This window comes from Uloborus diversus, chromosome 3 (genome assembly GCF_026930045.1).
Source record: "Uloborus diversus isolate 005 chromosome 3, Udiv.v.3.1, whole genome shotgun sequence".
In the NCBI taxonomy this organism is placed as follows: Eukaryota; Metazoa; Arthropoda; class Arachnida; order Araneae; family Uloboridae; genus Uloborus; species Uloborus diversus.
In genome coordinates this window covers 91,198,936-91,214,816 of record NC_072733.1, presented here as the reverse complement: position 1 = coordinate 91,214,816, position 15,881 = coordinate 91,198,936, and the positions used below count along the sequence as shown (strand labels likewise).

The 15,881-nt window shown below is 31.6% G+C and overlaps 1 protein-coding gene across 1 annotated transcript in view; it reads left to right on the top strand.

Annotated features, from left to right (window-relative positions):
* Positions 1-1,359: 1,359 nt before the first annotated feature.
* LOC129218565 (synaptogenesis protein syg-2-like) overlaps positions 1,360-15,881 on the top strand; it is a 70,669-nt gene continuing 56,147 nt past the window's right edge. The window contains exons 1-4 of the mRNA XM_054852875.1: positions 1,360-1,554; positions 3,476-3,611; positions 6,559-6,692; positions 11,496-11,709. Of these exons, the coding sequence (XP_054708850.1) occupies positions 1,360-1,554; positions 3,476-3,611; positions 6,559-6,692; positions 11,496-11,709 (679 nt within the window). The remainder of the gene's footprint in view (positions 1,555-3,475; positions 3,612-6,558; positions 6,693-11,495; positions 11,710-15,881) is intronic.

Genomic DNA, 15,881 nt, shown 5'->3' with positions numbered 1-15,881 from the left:
AATTAATACTTCAGTTATTAAATAATTGGTTGAACAAACAAATGAAAGGAACTATTTCACTCTGCCCATATGCTTGGCAAATTAAACAGTTTAAAAAAAAACGCTGCATCCAAAACTAGTAGGTCTCAATGAATATGTAACAAAAGTTTACAACCTGTGTAACAATTTTCGAAAATTTCTCGTATTATCATATTCTTTGATCTTCAAAGGTAAATTTTTTTGGCGCAAAAGCAGGGTAACATTTCACTATTTCACTTTGCCCACATTTCTCTATAAAGTAAGTGATCTAGTTTTTGAACCTAGCAACTTGTTTGTAGCTATTTACGATGAAAGATAACTTGTTTTAATCCTCATTTTGTTACTCTTTTCTGAAATATACGTGTGATTTGTTGCTTTTTTTTCAGTAAAATATTTGGTGAAGTATACCTTTGAATGACACAAGTTACATAACATTTGATACAATTTCTCGAATATTTGATAAAAACGTGAATTTTTTATAGCGTCAAGATTGATTTGGTCATTAGTGTTTGTGAACATAATCGTTATTACACTTCTTATTCTTAGCTGTTTGCGATGTAAGCTTACTTTTGTACTTGTACAAATAAATAAAAGTAACTGAAATAACAGTTTTAATTTCTTAATGCAAAAAGTTTAGCTTAAAAATGTACTATTGTAGCTAAATCATGTTCTAATTCTGCAATGAATAAAAATTAAAAAAACTAGTATAGTTGAGTGAAGAAATACGAAAATGAGATGAATTTTTAACAAAAAATTCAAATGTTTACGATAAATGTAAAAAGCGTATGATTATGTACATGTATCAAAAATGCAAACTCACACACACGCGAGCTGCTGTGTAACACAAGTTTAAAATATGGCAAATAGTGTGCATTTGAACTTCGTTTGCATGAAAATAACTGCTTTAAAACTTTCATTAAAAAAAAAAACATGTTAACATGCGCAAGATAAACACAAAAAGCATTCTAAGATATTGGATAAACAAATTTTTTTTTTGGAAATTAATTATTTGCAGTTCATTTAAAATATGCTGAAATTCTACGGATTTTTAACCTCCTTTTTAACGCTTATGCATAATCATACACTTTTTGAGAATTTCCGTTACTATACAATTTTATGCCAGATGAATTTAATATATACATAATAACTAGAACAGCCCATATAAAATCAATTTTCAAGTATTTCCGCGAAAACAAACCTCAAATCCCCGGAAAAGCAGAAAAGAATCTTTCGCATCCTTTTAAAAACCGCAACTTTTTTGAGAAAACCCATTTTATTTTCTTCAAACTAAAAGAATCGGTCAAAAGAAGAAAAAACTTTTTTTGTTTGACAGTTGGTGGCATGCGGCTGGCCCGCTTAGAAGTTCCAGGGGCTGTGGTCATTGGGGAAAATGTGTGGCTCAAGTGCGACTTCGATCTCGAAGGAGACGAACTTTATTCGGTCAAGTGGTACAAGAACAACGTCGAATTTTACCGATACCAGCCCAGGGATCGGCTGCATGGACAGATGTATGATCTCTTGGGTGTATACGTCGAGGTAAGAAATCACTTTTAATTTTTGTTGTTTGTTGTATGAAGGACATACAGCTATCTGATGGCGAAAAGTTTCATCATACTTTAAGCAGACTGAAAGTACTATCTAATTACGAGTATTTATTGTTTGCACAAGATATATAGTTACGTTTCGATTTAAAGGAGTTGCACAACTCGTTGAAAAGTTTTTCATCGAGTTTTGCATAGATAAACTGCATATTATAAACTGTAGGTTCATAAAATGGATATTGCGTTTTCAAATCATAATAAATATTTATTTATATTATAATTGTAGTTCAATATGAAAATTTACTCGTGCCTTTGTCTCGGCTATATTAGGAATTATCATACTTCAAGTTGTTTAAAAGAAAAAGCATTTATAGTAACCGCATTCCACTTTCAGAAAGGCAATCCTTCATTCGTCGATGTGTGTTGTAGAACGTTACAGAAAGAAACAACTTTGTCCTTCTACTTTGACTATTATTGAGTCAAATTAGAAGTTTTTACAGCATGGTTTAATTTTTCTGATGCTTTTTTAACTGTACCAGTTCAATTTGTAAAACTTAGTTTGTGATACGACCTTAAAGTTTGTAACAAGCAATTTTAAATTTTACAGCTACAATTAACCTTCTATTATTTCAAAACAGTTTATGAACACCCTATAATACAAGCATTATAGTTGTTAAGCACTATGGTTCAATTTTTTAAGCCTCAGCTTCCTTATTATATGTGCGAGAAAAATGATTTCACTCTCAACCAAGAACACATAAATCCACTTGGTTTTAGATTAAAATTTTATTCTGCTTTATAAAATTTTGTTTTGGATTCTAAAAGAGAGTAGTACATGCATTTCACTACATTTTTTAGCGATAAACAAAAACTTAAAATGTATTTTAGACATTTCTCAAACATTATAAGCTTTATACAAATATATATAGGGAGAAAATATTAAAAAAATGCTTCTTCCTAGTTTTTACTCAAGCCCAATGAAATAACCAATTCGAGATTGAGTAAGCATTTATTTTCTGTTTTAAAAGTCATTTTTATGGTTTGCATAAAATATTTGTACGTCGATTTTTTTTTCAAATTCAATATGGAGATCAGATCATACTGAAAAACATGCTTTGCTTCGAAAGAATTTCAGCAGCAATACAACTTTCATTCAAACTACCTATTATCTCTATTAGGTTCTAAAATCTGAACCTACAGCTTCTTCCGCGTTATACAACAACACACAGTAGATGTCTTAAAGGCTTCACGTTTGAAGTACGGAAGTTGATGGATGAAAAAAAATATCGTTATAATAGTAACACATATACTACTACTACTACTACGGCTGAAAATAATAATAATCAAATAATAATGAAAAAAAAATGAAATAATAAAATAATAATAATAATAATAATAATAATAATAATAATAATAATAATAGTAATAATAATAATGATGATGATGATGATGATAATGATAATGATAAAAATAATAATGATGATGATAATGATAATAATAATAATAATAATAATAATAATAATAATAATAATAATAATAATAATAATAATAATAATAATAATAATAATAATAATAATAATAACAGCAAAATCAACAACGAAAAGAAAAAAACAACTGTTACAATTACTATTATGATTAAAACAAGCCAATAGAAAAGAAGTTTTTCTCCTCCCACTCATTCAAGAATTATTTAGCATTTTTAACATGAGCAAGAATAGAGATCTGTAACGAGAAAATTATTTACTAGATAAAATTTCTTTCTTTAAAACACATGTAATGAATGACAATTGTTTAGTAATGCAGATTACCTAAATTTTAATCATTGCAGAAATTGAAAAAAGATTGGTATTTTGAGCTATTCTGGATAATGTAATTAGAGGAATAGTTTTTTAAACATAAATTCATTTCATTTTTAGCTTTCAAGATCAAATGCCAGTCATGTATATTTGAAACGAAGTGACTTAAACACAGAGGGTACTTACGGATGCGAGGTATCCTCTGAAGCTCCTCACTTCAAGACAGTCAAAGCAGAAGACGAACTGAGGGTCTATGGTAAGAAAATTATAACTAAAGCTTCGGATGGAGACAACACTCTTGTGACTTCCAACTTTATCACTAATTAATTGATTTTCAGATTACAAACAGCGCTTAAAACTGTAAAAAAATCACAAATGAAAATTGTGGCTTTTTTTGTTTGTAATGTTTTGTCAGAATATTTGTTTGCTGCTTCAAACGCCGGTAAATCATGTCTAGTTAGATTATATGCTTATAAATAAACCTTTTGGTGAATTTTGGCAACCATATCTCTTATTCCTCTTATATTAATAATAGACAAGGCAAACAGAAAATAAATGACACTGTTCTGCCCAATAGTAACAAAAGTTATTCGAAACCTGTGTGATTGAAAGTTAACCAAATTTTCGTTTCAATAGTTATGGTACAAAACGCATTTAAAGTATTTAAATAGTTTTGATCATCTTTGCATAATTTTTACTCACATAATGATTAAAGTTTCAATTTTGAAAGACATTTTATGGCTATAAAAAATAAGAAATGAAAAAAAAAACTATTTTTCGAAATTAAAAATCGGGTTTAAATTCACTTGAGGAAAAAAAACTGACGGTTGGCAGATTATAATAGTCAGTAACTGAGGTGTTTCCTCGCAACCATGTTAAGAATTCAAGCGTAAAATATTTTAATTTTCAAAGGACCTGTTTTTTATTAACTCTTATGAAAAGTATGACAATTTGAAAAAAAAAAACATTAAAAAAATAACAATAATGACCAGAATGTCTTAACATTTTGTTTCTTCAAATGAAAAAGACATGGAGAATACGTTCCATCTAGAGTTCTGTAAAAGACAAATTTAAAATTTTTACTCTTTGTCTCTTATTATCTCTTGCTATCTCTTTAACAATTTTTAACTGTCGTACGCTTTCCCATTGAATGTAATGATGTGTAAATAAAGTAATTACATGGTAAAAACAAAAGTTTAATATCTTCAAGGTTAAAACTACGTATAAAAAAATCACAATTTAAATTTTTAAAGAAATGGTTTTCCATTTAGTAATTAAGAGACTGATTACGTGTAGTAAATACATTCAATTTAATAGGATTAAAAAAAGAAGTAAAAATAAATGTCAAAAAGGGGCAATATTTTCCATATAGCTTAAGGCATTGATTTTGAAAATATTACAATGACAGGAAGCTATACTAGTGTTAAATATATTTTGTCTGTTAATGGAATACCTTTATTCGCTATCTATTCATCAATCTTTTTGTTTATTGCTAATTTATTAATTCGTTATCTATTAGTTTATGCAAAAATTGGTTTTAGGTTGCTCATTTGAAATATTTTAGGAAGTAAGCCTTAAAGACGAATCACGTTTAAATACGTGATTAGAGGTTTTTCTTACGTCCTCAAGACAAGCCTAATCTGATATCTCACGGTCTATTGAAGTGAATCTTAGTATTTTCTCACAGCAATCTGTATTTATGCATAAAACTAAAATGTATGAAGACAACACAGTCAAAAAAGGGGGTGATAATTAATAAGTAACGTAATAATTAATTTAAGTATTAATTATTATTACTCTTTATTATTATATTAAATATTTATTCTTTGAAAAAGGTATCGAAAAACTCAACTTTCTGGGCACGAATTTTGTCGAACACTGTAGAAACGAACTCCTCAAAACAAAACTTACATTTTTAAGTTACTTGCTGTGAGAAAAGGAGCAATACGCGATTTCTTACATTTTGTTTTCTTTCTTTTATTGCATACTTTCCATTTATGCTTTTCAAGAAAGTGTTCCTTGTAGCTTCAACGCAGCGTGTTGAATTTTTGCAGTACCGCTACGGACAAAACATAATTTAAAATGCGGAACGCACGCGAAAGTTTAAAGATACTTAAAACTTTCTGATCGAAATTCTACAGTCATATGTATTTTCAATGAACAATAAAATGTAAAGAATGTAAACAATGTTATAATGTAAATAAAATCGAAGCGCCTTCATGTTTTAAGTTTTCATTAAAATTTAAAACCATTCTTTTAAATAGAAACATAATTCAACGATCCACCTAGGCGCAAAATAACTTTCCGCGTAATACTCGTGCATGAGCAATGCGCATTTCATGAAATCGGGTACTGCTCAAAAACTCTGCTTTCGGTAACATTGATATCGCAATAAATAATAACTTAAGTAAAACTGTAAGTTTAATAATGTTTTTACAAAAAAAAAAAAAAAAATGTTAAATTATGTAACATTTCAGAGCACATTACCATTCAGAGCACATTACTATTTTGAAACTAAAACGGATAAATGAGAACGTTTATTTTTTTTAAGAACCTGAAATATAAAACATTTAAAAAGCTCAGCATGCAGTGCATAAAATATATTTATCTCCAAAATAAAAGAGCGCTCACCATTGTGTAAATTCAAATTTGAAACAAGGCATTGTAGTTTTAAACTCTAACTTAAAGTTTATTTCGCTTTAAATATATATTCATTTGAGTTTGAGTTACATTACGAAATAAACACAAAATTACATAATGCTTTAACATATGAGTCAAATTACAATGTTTAATTGATTTAAAAGCCTTTTTTGTTTTAAATCTCTGATTTAATTTCTGGAAAATCGTTTTCTTTTTCAGCAGCATTTATTGCGAATAAACATTAGTGCATAAACACCGATTGTGATTTTTTTAATGTGGGTTATCTTGTTTTCACGAGCTTTGGAGAAATCTTTCCTCAAGTTTTCAAGCTCTTTTCGAGCCAGAAAATCTGCTCGAAAATGCAGTGCAGCAAAAGTTACAAATTTTAATATCAGCAGAAAACAGCAGTACTTTCTTAATATATTACCAGACATTCTCTCAAAAAAACATTATTTGGCAATAAAAAAAAATTATAATTGCATACTGCTTTCGTTTTTCGGCATTATACGACATAACTGCTAAATAAGGGCTTTTTAACCGATCAACTTTTTTTTCCTTGTCAGTGCTTCCAAAGGAGCCTCCAGTAATCGAGGGAGCAGATTCTATGTATGAAGTTGGAGACAAAGTAAATGTTACGTGCAGTTCAGGACCGTCAAAGCCAGCTGCGACGCTCAGCTGGTATATTAACGGGATACAGGTATGCTTGAAATGTAAATTGTAATTAATAATGTGTAATTTAACTTTAAAAACCCTTAATTGTGTACTGAGAAATGTATTTTAACGTGAGATGCATAAAATTAGTCTAATAAAATGTTTAGAAGGAACAATTCATAAGTAAGTCATTGCAATAATAGCCAAGTACAAATGTTTTTTTTTATTATTATTCAATTTTCTTTATTATTGTTTTGTTTTTATTAATATTGTTATTATTATGGATTAATTAAATTATTTCATTTGTCATTGCTAAATAATTATTAAGCAATCAAAAATTTAATTAGCTAATTATTATTTTGTTGATCAATTCAAAACTACTTTTAAATTTGGCTATTAATGGAACTGACTTAAAATCAAAATAATAAGTTTCGTTTAGATCACGAACGCAAAAGTAATGCTGGCTGAGAACAATCGTGATGAAAGTTTCCTTGCTGCGCTTGCGCAATATTTTCAAAGACTACAGAGTTCGGAACGTACTAAATAAATGCAGAGCCTCTATCTTCTGTTGCTCTTCCTTTTGCCACAATTCCAGCTTGAGTGAAAAATTAACAGCAAAAACAATACTTCATTCAAACTTTCATAGCTCTCTAATGCGGAAACATTTAGCCAGGTTTTGATAAAAGTGATTCGTCTTTGCAGATTTATAATTTGTCTCCAATGTAATCACACCGCAATATATTTTCTCCCTCTCTTTCAATCACCAGAAAAGAGCCACTAGCATAATAAATCAGCCAAATTTAACCTTCTGGGGAAAGGGGGCTGATCTTAACAGTCCTTACTTGTATTTTAATTATCATATTAGGATTGGTGATACGTGTTAAAACCAAGGACTTTGTGGGATGACCTCTAACCCCTTTTCTTTTATGCCTCCATTAATTTTATACTTAATTGTTTTGCTCTTTACAGAATAAAATTATGTAATGATATTACACACAATTTAATAATCTACAAGTATTGATTTTATCGTGTAAGGGCCATAATGTTGTGTAAAATAGATTAGTATTAGTATTGTGGCAAGAAAACACCCACCAGTTAAGTAAACTAGATTACTACTAGTACTGTGGCAGAAAAAACGAATAACTAAGGTAGGTGCGGGTAATAAGGCCTACCTAAGGGAGATTTGAAATAAAATAAAAACTGTGTCCGAATCAACAAACTGTAATATTAATTAAACAACAGATCAATTACTACAAGAAACTAACAAAAAATCACCAGTTTTGCAGAAAACAAGAAGGAAATAAAACATTTTTTAAAACCTTGGCAAATAGGCCTTATTATACTGTGTTATGATAATAAGGCCTAAGATCTTTAACACTCTTGAATTATCAAAATAAGCTTTTAACATTGATAATTGAGATCAATTGTAATATATATGCATTATTCATGCGTTAAGTCTGCAAAATGACAAAAAAAATCTTTGTTTAACAACCGACAGGGCACTCAAAATTATCTTTGTCATAGACTGTCACACCGACACATTTCTTATGATACCACTTGCCGCATTTTAGATATAGTCTCATGACATTCATCTAATCCTCTCACAAGTGTGTGACAGTACCAAATCTCATCGTTTTCTAAGAGTTTTCCTTCATTGAGGGTTTTTTACGTCTTGGTTACGTCTTTTTTATTTTATTCTCTTTCTTGTTTCTCTCAAACAAGTTTTTAATGACTGGGGTTATCTGATAATTAATGGCTTTTCTTCTAACAATTGGTGTTTTCTTTTCATAATTTTCTGCATAAGCTTCTGAAATGCTGTATTTTTAAATGGAGTGAAAAGCACATTATCTTTTTCATCGTCCGAACTAGAACCGTAAACCATGTGGTAAAACGCTTCAGAAGTTCTGCTTGGGGTACTACTATAACACTGAATCTATTAGTAAATAGTCGTAACTACTTATAAACATCCATAATATATTAGAAATATTTAAAATAAGATGTAAAACTGACAAACATTGTTGCAAAAACAAAGGAGTATAATAAGGCCTACGATCAAATTTGTTAGACCTTATTAGCCGCTGACATTGTGTACAAAGAAGTCCACAAAAGTACAATAATTGGTTTTTATCTGTAGTTCAGACATCAGTGATCGATAGAAGCATTGACAACAGAAAACTAGAATGCAAAACTATATCTAAAAGTGTAATATTACAAAAATTGTTTACCATTCAGTCGGTCGATATTTTATTACTAGCTGCGTGCCCGGCGTTGCACGGGCTACTTAAAAAATGAAAGAGATGTCCAATTGATGTTTTTGTATTACTCTGACGTCAGTTTCTAAAGCGCTAAGGAATAAATAAATACGCGTGATGCAAGGTTTGCAAAACACCAGTAGAGCATATTTTTGGCAAAAATCTCTTTAACGTTAATCATAGTTATCAATAATACAAGTTATGATTATTTTCAATTAGCACAAAAGATGAAAAACGATCAACTATTATCTGTGCTCACGTTAAAATGAATTACATCTGATAGACTATATCTGAAATATTTATGTACAGTTACAATCAGCTTTTGACATAAAATGACACACACTTTTTGGTTGATTACGTGAAACTAAAGCACCAAGACTAAATAAATACCAATAAGCATTAATTTAATGCCAAGTCATCAGATTCCAATTTAGCTTTAGTTAAAATCCTTAAAAACAATCTTTTTTGCTCAACTCTGTATCACTTAAAGAAATCCAAATAATCTTAATTTAACATGTTCTTTTAACGATACAAACATAATTTCAAAAATAGAAACAGAAGGAAAAAGAGAGTTATTACAATTCGAAAACTCACTCATGTGACGGGAAAAAGTCCAACAAAATAAACATAATTAGTCGCACATCCTAAATGTACCAAAATATGAGGCCAGTGAATGATAAACTTACACTACAATCAATAAACTTAGCTAAAGAAACAATTTTCATATGCTGAAAAGAATTAAGAACGTTGAATGTAAAAAATAAAAAAAGGACAGATGATAAAATAAAGGCTATGTCCGAACTGAGCTACCAATTTTAAACTAATTTAAAATGAAATTCAAGATGGAAACGTTGTTTTAAGATTTGGACAGCAGCCAAAAAAATCTCTTTTAAAACAATTATTAGAATTGTACTTGCTCACCCATATGCGAAATGGCAACAGGAAAGAAATAAAAATTCCAGAATAACGTTATGTTATATAACGTTTTAATTAATATCTCCGATAATTAAAGTCGCACAATTACGAGATTGGTCCTATTGTTTTCTTTGGAAAATTTCGAATTGATCGGTATCTCGTTTGACTCTCGATTCGCAGTGGTTCTTGAGAAGATCGATCTTCAGACAGACAGACAGACAGACGCGAACAGATTTTAATATTATAGTGGATTTGTGTTCCACGACCGCTCCGGGTAAATGAATCGCGTCGCACTGGTCGCAACATGTGAACAACATGTTGCGACCAGTATGAAGTGCCATCTATGAGTGTTAGCTACCTATGAGTGCGTCCTGGAGTGGATACGAACTTTTTAAACTGTTTTTTTTTGTTTAGGCCTTATTAGCCGACAGGTCTTAATACCCGCACTTACCTTATTTAGTTTTTTCAACTTTTTGAGATGTACCACTAATGTTGCCGGTGAGCGATATTATTTTCCACAAATTTGTTGATTGTTATCGCAATTAAAAGTAATTATTAATATGTAACAAAATATTTACGGAAATAAAACATTTAGCAAATGAAAGATCATTGTAAAATGCTACAAATAATAAGTATACGATACTACTTACTTGCAGCTTGTGTTTTTTAATTAGACATTTTAGAGCTTAGAAACGCAGTCTAAAATTATTCTAAAAATCGAATAACTACCTTAAGAATTAGTAATTTGCCAACATGCAAATTAATGGAACAGTTGAACAATACATGACTCTATAACGGTCCACCACTTAAATTATATAACCAAAAAAAAAAAAATTATTTTTTTAATGCTTTATAATCTTTCTCACAGTCAATTGCATGCTTAATCTTTACTAATAATAAAGAAGAAAGTCTCTCTGTCTGGATGTCTGTATGATGTATGTGACGCGCATAGCGTCTAGACCGTTCGGCCGATTTTCATGAAATTTGGTACAAAGTTAGTTTGTAGCATGGGAGTGTGCACCTCAAAGCGATTTTTCGAAAATTCGATTTTGTTCTTTTTCTATTTTAATTTTAAGAACGCTTTCCGGAGCAAAATTATCATAAGATGGACGAGTAAATTAAGAAATTATCATGACGTTTAATGGGAGAGCGAATTGGCGAGAAATTCGTCATCCATTAGTTGTAAATATACAGACGAACAGAATGACCTTTTAATTTTAAACTACGGGCAAAGCCGTGCGGGTACCACTAGTGAAATATAAAGATGCAATCCAATGAGAAAAAATTATACATATGACAACAAACGACGTAGTCATAAAGTGCTCCACTTGAATCGATACCTCTGGGGGAGCTGGGCCAGGAGTTGTTTGGCTTCTGGTTTGGTTCTAAATTTCGAAATACTGATGGATGGTGCTTACATCTCTTGCGTACTGTCTGAATCAATTCGGACTTCCACCCAAATGGAGCTAGTTCCTGGTTTATCGAGTGGTATGAGTAACAACAACTACATACCTCTAAGAGCAACGAGAAAACTAATATTTTTTAGTTGCCTGTTTTTCACCACTCAGATCAGGTGGACGGTAACCGGAACATTGACCATTATTTCGACATTTTTCTTAATTTGTATTGCAATAAATATATCGTACGAAACTAAAAATCCTTTTATTTTTTTTTTTTCGCAGGCAAAAGCATCATTTGTTCGGAAATATTCTTCTATCCGACACTATAGTGGCCTACAAACGTCGCAAGTCGGCTTGGAATTCATCGTCAGCGCTAAAGATTTCGATCAAGGAAAATTGAAATTGCAGTGCGTTGCGACTATCTCACAAGTCTACTCCAGCGGCAGTGAAGAACTTATCATAGGCGATAGGGGTCAAGCTTCTGGATCACATCACGGTAACTTCATCCAATTTAGAAGAAAATTGTTTTTCTTACATGTAAAGGATTGAGAAATTAGATTTAGATATTAGCAAAAGACTAAACTAAGTGAATTCATAAATATAATCTTGAAAATGACGATGATTTCTCTATTTAGTGAAAAAATATTTATCCCTAAAAGCTGCTCCCTCAGATTAACGGCTCCCTAAAGACATTGAAAACCTTCCCCCTTTTTTTCTCTTCGTGAATATCGATGACCACACATTTTAAGAAAAAAAAACCACGCAATAAAGTTCAGTTTAAGGTTTTCGTTTCAATGTTTGATGAAAGTTTACATTTTTTTAATGGCATGGCATAAAAACATAACATTGGTTAAAAATGAAAGCATTCTTTACATTTTTGTAAATAACGTACAGTTAGATGTTTAAATGAGTGATGAAGACTAACACAAAAAATGTTTTATTACTAGCTGATCAGCTATGCATTGCCTTAATTTCAAAAACAGGGAAGCAATAGCCTACACCAAACCTGCTCCCATATTTTCTGATATTTATCTAAGCAAGGAGGATAATGAATAAAATATGACAATGTATATAAAGTACAAATAGAGAATGAAAAAAGGTTAAAAAACCAGCAAACAGCTGTTTCGGCACTCTAAAATACAAGTGCCATCATCAGTGCAATTAAAAACGAAGACAAGGTTCACCCGACTAAAACACAGTCGAGGCGAACAATGGAATGAGAGACGAGTTGTAAAAGATATGAGAGCAGTACCGGAAACGATGACGTCAAGGTTACGTCAGAACTCCAGAGGACAGTTGCACTCGGGAGAAAACGTCACGGACAAAAAATAAATCAAAGAACAGACTTCCAAACATCAGGAAAAGTGGGAGTGCTAGACAAATCATTGACGATTAAATTAGCATTTTTCCATATATAATATGACTCCCAAAAATCTAAATCATGAATGGACGAACACTCGTGAATAACTTTGGTGGAAGAAAAAATAAAATTATGACCGCAAGACCAACAATGTTGAGCAATAGAGAAACAGCAAAGGGTTTACGGAAAACAGTAGTTGTAAACGTATTGTTATGACGAGTGATGGACACATCAAGAAAAGAAAGATGATTACCAGATTCCAATTCAACCGTAAATTGAATATGCGGGTCAATAGTATTTAGGATGGATAAAAGGTTATCAAGGTCACTGACAGACGAGTCCAAAAGCACAAAAATGTCGTCAACGTACCTGACGTAAAAATCAAATTGTATAATTTGAATTGTTTCTCTTCCCCCCCACAAGTTATCCGTTCATCCTCCTAAACAAAAATTGGCTGCTTTTAGATCTTTTATTTACCGTGCTTTAGCCATTTGTTCAAATTCCAATTTACTTTCATCAGAACTGAATTACCTACGAAGTATTGCGGTTGATCGGGGATTCACATCAGATATTATTGATACCATTTATAAGAAGCTATGTAGCTCAACTAACAAAAATCAAACACTTGCTCCTGTGAACTATTCGAGTTCCGTTGTTTTACCCTTTTTTCCTAAAATCAGTCTACAAATTGCCAAAATCTGAAAAAAGTTTCATTTTTCCGTCACTTTTTCTCCTGTTAATAAATTAAAATTTTCACAGCTTAAACACCCTATTCAGAACCTTGACAAATGGATCATTTACAGTGTTTCCTGCCAGTGCAAATTGGCTTACATTGGGCAGACTCGACGATCCCTCAAATTCCGGATAAAAGAACACGAAAATTACGTCAAAAAACAGGATCTCAAACGCTCCTCTATTGCTCAACACTGTTGGTCTTGCGGTCATAATTTTATTTTTTCTTCCGCCAAAGTTATTCACGAGTGTTCGTCCATTCATGATTTAGATTTTTGGGAGTCATATTACATATGGAAAAATGCTAATTTAATCGTCAATGATTTGTCTAGCACTCCCCCTTTTCCTAATGTTTGGAAGTCTGTTATTTGATTTATTTTTTGTCCTTGACGTTTTCTCCTGAGTGCAACTGTCCTCTGGAGTTCTGACGTAACCTTGACGTCATAGTTTCCGGTACTGCTCTCATATCTTTTACTACTCGTCTCTCATTCCATTGTTCGCCTCGACTGTGTTTTAGTCGGGTGAACCTTGTCTTCGTTTTTAATTGCACTGATGATGGCACTTGTATTTTAGAGTGCCGAAACAGCTGTTTGCTGGTTTTTTAACCTTTTTTCATTCTCTATTTGTACTTTATATACGTTGTCATATTTTATTCACTATGCAGTACAAAGTTTTCGACTACTTTTTATGTAAGGAGGATAATATTATTTATACCTTTTAATTATGATATAAATTTCACATTTCAAAATTGTCAAATATTATAAAAAAGTCAAATATTTGTAACTGCTTTTATGATTTTAATGTCCAAACAGAAATCAATGATGTAAAAATAAATCATTTTTTAATGTTTCCAGTTTAAATCAAGATTTAAGCAACCTCTTTACTGTGAGAACTTCTTCGCCAAAAAAGGTCCTTTTATGCGTAAACATTTTGAAGAGAAATGTTCACTTCCCAGCAATGCATTTGGTTCCGGGACCTCCTGGGTTGCTACTCCTTTCGTTTTACAAAGGAGCTTCTGCTTGATCAATCTAGCCATTATGGGGATCCAGCCCGCGATGGTTTCTAAAGAGTGGGAGGGAACGTTGTCCCTGAGGTGCAAGGGGTAGGTTGACGATGACAGCTGGAATGTATTCATTTTGGCTTTCTCTTTTCTTAGGTTTGTTCTGGAAACCATTTTGAAATTCTCCTAGCTTCAAAAGGACCTCTAAGCATTTTACTACGAAATTCCGAAATATTTACTTATATTCAGACAGACGTTATATATTCTGTAAATGCTAATCAAACTAGTTTAGTTATTGAAATTTGCTGTTTAACTTTTAAAACTGCGCAATTAAATCAATTTAATTTAAAAATTGAAAAAATAAGATTAAAAAAAAATGATGGAAGTTGAAATAACTTTCCCTTACCACAAACTTTAACATGAAGTTCTTTATATTCTATGGATAATTAGATTGCTTATTAAAACTGCGAAGCTTAGTATTTGCTACATGATTATACTATGATAAGCAATGTTATTTTTTTACAAACTAACGGTTTGCAGTTTTGCTGCATAAATTTTATAGTAGCTAAAAGCTGGGGCATTAACTTTCATCACGTATGACTTGAGTCACACCCATTTACTTGGGTGTGCTACTGTTTCCTTGGTTCCAACCAACTTAAAACCAATGTTTTCTAGCAATGAAATTCAGACTGAAACATTTATAATTTATCCTGTTCTATATTAATAATTTCAAGCCGGTAAAAAATTCAATAGCGATTGTATTTTTTTTAAGCGATAAACTTGAATGCTTCGTATATGTTATATTGTCATTCGGAACCGACGTCTACAAACTTACAATTGAAGAAGAGTTTGCTTACAAAATGTAACTGTAGATGGGGCAAACCTAACCTCGCAGCATTTTGAAGGCTGAGCAGATCCTAATGATAACATCACGACGCTGTCAAGTTAGGTTTACCTCAACTGTAGCTGAAATCAAAATCAAATGCAAGATCCGACTAAAATATGGGGAGAGGGGCGTAGATAGACTTTGATGCTCTCCCCCCCCCGTAAAATTTAAATTTCAACATAGTGCTTATTTTTCTGAACGTACGCCCTCATACTTTTTGCGCCCCCCCCCCCGCACCGCAGGGTTGTCATGTGCGCCACTGGATTTAGCCATTGGCTAAATCAAAATCTTAGTCACTTGGGAGCATTTCAAAAGCAGGAGCCGTAGGCTACGGCCCAGTTCCCAGATGGTAATTCTGATTACGCCAGTGACTGCTATAATACCTAAGCACTAAATTGATTTTTCTTTCAGCCTTTCTTGACCCGCGGGCCGGCAACATCTTTTTAAAAGATCCCGGACCGGTCAGTTTTTTTTCTTGCCTTATTTATTATTATTTTTTTATATGAAAAAAAAAAAAAGAAAATGACTCGCAGAACTTGAAAAATCTGCTAAAAATCTAATCTGACCGGAGAATCCCCCCCCCTTTTTTTTCTCCTTTTCTTTTTATTTTTTGTTTTTTTTTTCTTTTTTTTTTTTCTCAAAAAAAAGGGAAATTTTTGACTTGCGGATTGTTGTGGAAAAAGTTAGTGG